The 7,685-nt window shown below is 62.2% G+C and overlaps 1 protein-coding gene across 3 annotated transcripts in view; it reads left to right on the top strand.

The window, feature by feature from the left end:
• MIER2 (MIER family member 2) overlaps positions 1-7,685 on the top strand; it is a 26,207-nt gene that overhangs the window by 8,453 nt on the left and 10,069 nt on the right. For 2 of the 3 annotated variants that reach the window (XM_027769544.1, XM_027769545.1), the window contains exons 2-7: positions 183-273; positions 1,387-1,529; positions 3,794-3,916; positions 4,201-4,324; positions 4,638-4,726; positions 4,994-5,063. In XM_027769544.1, coding sequence (XP_027625345.1) covers positions 1,395-1,529; positions 3,794-3,916; positions 4,201-4,324; positions 4,638-4,726; positions 4,994-5,063 — 541 coding nt within the window. In that variant the 5' untranslated portion in view covers positions 183-273; positions 1,387-1,394. Of the gene's footprint in view, positions 1-182; positions 274-1,386; positions 1,530-3,793; positions 3,917-4,200; positions 4,325-4,637; positions 4,727-4,993; positions 5,064-7,685 lie in introns of those variants that run through there. The other variant, XM_027769543.1, reaches the window with a different exon arrangement.

The following is a 7,685-nucleotide window of genomic DNA, read 5'->3' as shown; positions in this document are numbered from 1 at the left end:
AAAACCCCTCTTCCACCATGTCCTGCCCTCCCGCCCCATCTCTCCCCTGCCCTGCCCCGCGTGCTGTCCCGTCCCTCCCCTGCCCTGCCCCGCGTGCTGTCCCGTCCCTCCCCTGCCCTGCCCCGTGTGCTGTCTGGCAGTGGGCTCGGGCTGGCTGAGCTAACCCTGCTCTCTCCCCACAGGCCTCCTCGCTGGGGGGGCAGCGTCCTCGCGTGGCCTCCTGCCTTGCTCACGGCCTGTGCCCTGGGGAGCCTGGCCTGCAGACGACCGCAGGTACCTTCCTCACCCCTGCGTCCTGCCCGGTTGGCCAGGCCCTTCCTGGCTGTGGGAGACCGTCCTCGCTGGCCCTCGCTGAGCTGGTGCGTGGCCGGCTCCTGAGTCAGGCTCTGCTCTCTGGCAGCCCCAGCCCCCCGAGGACCTGAGCGTACGCTGGCACCGGGACTGCGTGCCGGTCTGCTCGCCGGAGCTCTGGGCAGGGCCAGGGCGGAGTGCCCTGCACCCCTCTGAGCTGGACACTCTCCCTGGAGCTGAGGTCCAGGCCCCTCCTGCTGGCCCCTGCTCTGGGCCCTGGTGGAGGAGTTGCTGTGGGAGGGCTGGGTTTCCGCCATGGCCGCCCCGTGCTGGGCCACCACTGCCAGGTATGGCGCTGTCCCCCCAGCCCAGAGAAGGCAGCGTCACCCGTCTCCCCTGGGGACACCAGAGCTGAGGGCATGCCCCGCGGCCTGCCATGCCGGGCCGTGTGCACTGACGGCTGGGGGCCGAGACTGGTGCACCTGCCTGACCGCCACACTGGCCGTGCACTGCCCTCCTGGAGGCCAGCACCCAGGCTGGCCCTCCCTGTCCTGGACGGGCCGGGCTCTTCCGTTGCCCATTTTGGACTTCGACGCGTCGCAGACTCACATCAGGAGAGATGGCAGTGAGCACGCTCTGGTCCTCTGGGCAAGCCCAGACCTGGTTGCCGTCACCACCCAAGGCCGCGCGCGAGGTGCACCCTGACAGGACTGTCGGCCCTGTGGGCAGTGCAGGCAGCGGTGCCTGTCAGGCCCTTGGTCGGCATCTTCCCTGCGGAGACTGGGACAGCGGGGCTGGCTGAGGCGGTCCCTGCAGCCGTGGGCTCTGGCCCTGCCTCGCACCCAGCCCCCTCAGGCTGCTGTGTGCCCAGAAAGACCAGGGGTCCCCAGGAAGAAGCAGGCCCTGGGTCTGCCGGACGGCCCCTCTGTCCACGTCCCAGTGGTCATGGGCGTCCTGCTGGGTCCCACATGCGAGGCAACCTGCCGAGTGACCCGTGGGCCGCAGTGCGGCCACGTGTTGAGGCGCGGTTCTGGACCCCTCAGCCTGGTGTGACGGGTTGGCTGGCGAGGCCCTGACCAGCCTGTCCCTCCACAGCGGTGCCCATGGGCTCTGCCGACCGCCAGCTCAGCCTGGCAGAGATCCTGTCCCAGAACTATGGTCTCCAGGAGCGGTGCGAGGGGGCCTCGCGGTGCCCAGGGAAGCCCGAGGAGGAGCTGGAGAAGGACTTCATCGCCCAGGTACTGCTAGCCCGCCCGCCCGCGAGGCTGCACCCCGGTAGCCGCGAGTCGCCCACAGGCTCTGATTGGCATTGGCGGGTGCTGCCCGCATGTCTGTCAGAAATACCAGGCCAGGTGCCGAGAGCCGGGGAGGGTCAGGGAGGGCCAGGCCGGGCGCTGAGAGCCGTAGAGGGCCAGGTAGGGGCGCTGAGGGCCAGGGAGGGCCAGGCCGGACGCTGAGAGCTGAGAGCCAGGGAGACCAGGCTGGACGCCAAAGCCAAGAGCCAGGGAGGGCCAGGCCAGGCGCTGATAGCCGATAGCCAGGGAGGCCAGGCCGGGCACTGCCCTGGGGGCTCTGGACATTGAACCAGCCACTGTCAGACTTCCTGGTCTCGGAACTCCTGTTGCGCTCTAGAATCACTAAGGATCTCGAGTGTTCTGTGTGCTGTTACCTTTTACAAAAGCTGGGCATCTTTTGGGGGCTGGCAGGTGGCATGGTTGGGTCACCAGACTCCGTGTGGCCCACTGCAGTTCTAGTCCTGGACCTGGCAGCGTGCTTTCTCCCTCCCTCCCTGCTGAGTGCATGTGTCCTATAGCAAATTAAAAATAGCAGTAAGAAATGAAAATAAGTAATTCTTTTAAAAATACATTTCAAAAGCTTAAAACGTTTCCTATTTAATTCTAAAAAGTACGTGTTAGTGGAAGCAGCGTGTGTCTATGAAAACAAAGCGACGCTGTCTTCCAGCATGAGTCAGGGCAGTGCAGGACTTGTGTCCGAGCCTGGGAGGTGGCACGGGTGAGATCTGTGGGCAGCGGGGAAATGTCTCTCACAGAGGTCCCTGTGCATCAGCAGCCCTGTAGGTCATCATGGGTGTCCTCTGGGGCCACGCGGGTGCTGGAGGAGCTCCCGGCACCCACGTGGCCTTGGCCCACATGGTGTCTAGACAGGCCCAGCGACGGGGACTCTCCAGGCACAACTGGGAGCCAGCCTCGCTGGCCGCCAGAGTAGGGCTGGAGGTTCTTTCCTCCCCTGCCGGAGGCTGGAGTCCGGCACCACGCCCCGGCGGTGGCCTCTGCGAGGGCTCTCTGTGGCCATCCCTGAGAGGACGTCCTTGCTGTGGGCCTCAGGAGCTCGCGGGCTAGGCTGCCTCCTCTAGGCCTCTCCGGGCACCCTCACACAGGTCCGGTGCCCCAGCCCCTGTCGTCCCCAGGCTCATGAGGACTGGGATCTGTCGCATCTGTGCTGTCAGATTCAAGTGCCCAGGCGCCCTGGCTGCAGCGGGGTCGCGGCATTGCAGCGATCTGGGCAGCCCGGCTGCTGTCAAGACACTGGCCACCCTGTGCCTGTCGGGCAGCCGGCACGCCCCGCCTTCTCCAGGGAAGAGGGAGAGGGCGGCCGCTCGCTATGCTGCCCCTTCCCGTGGGCACACGCAGGTGTGCCCCGCGCTGTCCGCACCGGGGAGCAGGTGTGCACGCTCAGGTGCGCCCCGCGCTGTCCGCACCGGGGAGCAGGTGTGCACGCTCAGGTGCGCCCCGCGCTGTCTGCACCGGGGAGCAGGTGTGCTGTGTGAGGTCAGGTGCGGGGGTACCCGCTTCGCCAGGACGTCCCTGGTGGGACAAGCTCAGTGACAGCTCGTGTGCCAGACTGGCCTTGACCTAGTGGGCATGGCCTCTGCACGTCGGCCCGTGTCGGCGCAGCTGCTGCACCCCGGGGGACCAGAGGTCTCCCCCACTGCAACACCGTCCTCACGACCGTGGCAGGAGCTGCGTGTGGCCATGGGCCCGTGGGTCTTGGGTGTGCGGGAGGTGGGGCACCCCCTGAGGAAGGGCCAGGGTCTCCCAGGAGTGTCCAGACAGGGGCTGCAGTGGGAGGGCTGACACCCTAGGAGAGCGAGAGACAGTCCTGGAAGTCGGAGGGGCTGGGCGGGGTGCTGGCGTCGGGTGGAGATGGATGGAGAGGGGGCGGGTGGCCTGTCCTCCCTGCCCTGGCCGTCACGGCCCTGACCCAGGCTGGGGAGCCCGGGCGCTGTGGTGCTCTCTCCCGACTGGTGGGGACGTGGCGCCCGCTCTCGCCAACCCAGGGTAGGCTGGCAGCTTCTCCGTCTGCGTCCTCTGTGGGCTGCCGCAGAGGAGTTGTCCTCGTCCCCTGGAATGGGCTCTGCCAGTCTTCGGGCGCAGGTTCTGGCGTGGGCCAGGCCGGTGGGTGCTGCTGGAACCGTCCTGCCATGGTAGCCAGTGGTGCTCAGGTGGGGGACAGGACCCCCTGACAGCCCCGCCCCCCCCAGGGCAGCGACATGCCCCTGGACGAGCTGCTCGCGCTCTATGGCTACGAGGCGTCAGACCCCATCTCGGAGCGGGACAGCGAGGGCGAAGTGGCTGCCGACCTCCCAGACATGACCCTGGACAAGGCGCCCCCCGGTCCCCGCCCCAGCGCGAGGCAGAGGCTTACTAAGTGGGGAGGGGCTCGCGGGCTGCCTCGCGGGCCAGGCTGGGACAAGGGCCCCAGCCACGGGGTGCTCTCCTGTGCTGGGAGGCGGACACCCGCGTCTGCAGGGTCCACAGGGCCCCGGGCGGCCCAGGCAGTACAGAGCCACGAGCTCTGCTGTCCCCGCCTTCCGGTTAGGAGTGGTCCCCGTTGTCGTCAGAGACGGTGAGAATAAAACTCCAAATGTTTCTCCTTTCTCGTTAAAAGGAACAAATAGCGAAGGATTTGCTTTCAGGGGAAGAAGAGGAAGAGACACAGTCGTCCGCAGATGACCTCACGCCGTCCGTGACCTCCCACGAGGCCTCCGACCTTTTCCCTAGCCAGGGCAGAGGTAGGTGACCCTGTCCCCTCCCCGTCAGCCAGGCCCTGGCAGGCAGACACGGGCCGTGGGCTGGTGCTTTAAGACCCAGAGTGTGGCTTCAGCGGGTGGATACCTCGCTTTCCGTGGCAGGTGCAGGGCCCGCTGCCGTGGGTGCTGGGGCGTGGAGTTCGGCGGGAGAGCCGGGAGAGGGCCTGTGTAGGCGGCATCCCCATGCTCCACATACCTGCCGTCTGCTCGGGGCCGTGGCGTGGGGGGGCCATGGGGAGGGTCCAGCCGGGCCCTGCACCACCTGTGCCGCCAACCTCCCTCCCTCTTCCCAAAGCCCGTTTCCTGGCCGATGACAACAGAGAGCCGGGCTCGTCTGCCCCCTCCGACACGGAGGACTCCCTTCCTGCCAACAAGTGTAAGAAGGTGTGTGTTCCCGCCCCGGCCTGGGCACCCAGGGCTGTGGGTCTCATGAGCCCCCGGGGAGGCCAACACCCCTGAGGTGGACTGGGGTGTGTGGAAGGAGCCGGAGCTGTCCTCTGCCTGCCAAGGGGACCCCGACATCCTGTCTGGGCTACACGTACACAGCTGCGCACCATGCCCATGCGTGTCCTAGCAGAGCTGGGGTGGGCGGCCTGCCCGGTGGCAGGTGCGTCCATGGGGCCAACCCCAGCCTTGGCTTTGCCTTTGCAGGAGATCATGGTTGGGCCTCAGTTCCAAGCCGACCTCAGCACCCTGCACTGCAGCCGGCATAGTGAGAAGAGTAAGTGGGCCAGCGAGGGCCAGGTCGCCACGAGGGCTGCCGTGGCCACACGGTGGTGGGCAGACTCTCTGTTGTCGGCATGCTTGTGGTGCCGTCCCTGCCCCCGTCCATCCTTGGCTCACGCCGTGGGGCAGCCCCACCTCACCCCGCCATCCATGCCTGGGCGCACCCTTGCCCACTGGGCAGCCGTTGTAGCGTGAGTTCCCTGTGACCGCTCTGTCCCCAGCCCTTCCGTGTCCCTCTGCAGGGTTCGCAGCCCTGGCTGTGACTGCCCGCAGAGTTGAGTGCTGACCGCCTGTTGTCCTGGGGACATGACGTCTCTGCGGATGTGCTGGTGCTTCTGGCTAGGCAGCTTTTCTGAGGTGACCCAGCAGCCGCGAGGTGACCCTGGCGGGAACACGGGCCTCAGAGGACAGGTGGCCTGGGTAGGCACCAGCACAGGCCAGGCGGCCTGGCTCTGCCACAGGGCCCATCCCCATCGGCACTGGCCACTCTTCCTGTTTCTGTAGCCCCTCTGGTGGGCGCGGACGGTCCTAGCCAGCAGGGTGTCCTCTTCCTGAGGGTTCTCGAGGCTCCTCCCGTTTGAGTGTGGCTGTGTCTGTCTGGCCTGCGGGTGCCCTTCCGTGTTCTGGAAACCCACTGTCCCTTGGCCGTGTGTCCCGCAGGGTTTCCTCAGTCGGCGGGCCCGCTGACTCTGGTGGAAGCCTTTGTTTTAGTGAAGTCCCTGTGTGCCTGCCAGGACACCGTGCTCAGTTGTTTAAGGAGTCTTTGCATACCCCTTCTGGCTCCTAGAAACTTTACTTTGTCTTTCACATTTCAGGCTATGACCCAGCTTTTAAACCTTTTTTCTTTAATCACCAGAGGGCTTGTGTTATCCCCAGAGACAGGGAGGAAGCACAAGGTCTGAATTGCTGTGGCCGGGATTCAAACCGCAGTTGGCCCTCTGGGTCGCATCCCTTAACCGTGAGGGTACGAGGCTGACCCTGGCAGTTTTTGTCATGACTGTTGATTTTTTTTTTAAAGAGGTTTTTGTCAGGACCAGCAGGGAGTGTAGTGGTTATGATGCGGGACTCACACGCAGTCGACTACAGTTCGAGTCCTGGACCTGGAGGCTTAAAACTCACACTGGGAGCATGTGCCTGCATGCCCAGGATCCTGAGAGGAGGATGGAGGAGAAGCCCTAGGGGGTGATTTTTCGCCTTCTCTCTGTCTGTCTGGTGAATACACACACCCTATAGCAAAAATCTCGCTTAAAAAAGAAAAGGGAGAGGTTTTTGCCACAGGGAGGCCGGCCACACTGCAGCCCTTTTGTACTCTCCTGTTGGGATTTTGGGCATGCACCGGGACCTGGCGTGAGTCTCAAGCAACCAGATCTGGGACTTGAACGATGGTCAGCCGTGGAGGGGTCCAGCGCCTTAACCACCACACACCTGCTGGCCCGGCGATTTTGTTTCCTCAGATGTTTTTCTCTGTATGCACTGACCGTCTCTCTTTCATTCCATTAATGCGCGGTAATTACATTTGCGTGTCCGGTGCAAACTCTACGGGGACATGAAGTATCACCTGTGTGTGTCACACACGGGGAACACTTACTTGTGGACTCTGCGTTTGTAAATCTGCCTACTTGCTAATAATGTCTGCGTGTAACTCAGAATCAGTGCTTGCTGATCCCGAGGTGCTGGGTCCCACATGGCCGACCATGGTTTGAGTCCTAGACCCAGCGGCTTGAGAGTTACTCTAGCGGGGGGGGGGGGTGTGCGCGTGTGTGCGTGCGCGTGTGTGCACACGTGTGTGCGCGCCTGGGATCCTGAGAGTGGGGAAAAGGGGTTGTGTGCACACATCCTATTGCAGAAACCCGAGGGGGACAGTATATTCTTGGATTTTAACACACGTGCACAGGAGGGCAGGAGGGTGTGTCACCGTGTACATGTCCCCAGCTTAGCTGGGCAAGGCTCCACCTTTTCTTATTTATTTATTTTATTTTTAATGCCTTTTTTTCTGAAACGTTTTTTTAAAATTAATTAATTTACATTCATTCCCTAAGCATCATCACAGAAATACAAAATGTAATTTCCCATCCATGATATACTGCATCGTGGCTTAATCATGCTTGTCATCGGCAATCGTTTTCCATTTTCAGATCTATAAGTATATATAATATATGTATTTTTTACCCTGTGTCTGCCCTCTGCCCTTCCTCTCCCTCTGCTCACACTGTCTCTGCTGTCTGCAGCTGTCTTCCACTCCTTTGCCCCCACATTTTATTGATCACACAATTTCTTAAGTAATCTAACTACTTTATTTTTTTTTTACCTTTTTTTTTTTTTTGGACATGTTTTTGCTATAGGGCATGTGCGCTCGCCAGAAAGACAGAGAGACAGAGAGACAGAAAGCGAGAAATCACCCCAAGAGGGGATGGTCACGCTGCAATCTCTTCTCCTCCATTGTCCTCTCAGGATCTTGGTCACGCACACGCACACGTGTCTGGCATGAGTTTAAGCCACTGGGTCTGGGACTTGAACCGTGGTCGACTACATGGGAGTCCAGTGACATAGCCATTATGCCAACTGCTGGCCCTGATAATCAAACAACTTTTTTTTTTTTTTTATCCGCTAGTTAATT

Source organism: Tupaia chinensis, unplaced genomic scaffold (genome assembly GCF_000334495.1).
Source record: "Tupaia chinensis unplaced genomic scaffold, TupChi_1.0 Scaffold149964_1, whole genome shotgun sequence".
NCBI lineage: Eukaryota > Metazoa > Chordata > Mammalia > Scandentia > Tupaiidae > Tupaia > Tupaia belangeri.
The sequence above is the reverse complement of the archived record's forward strand: the minus strand, read 5'-3'. Positions and strand labels throughout refer to the sequence as shown.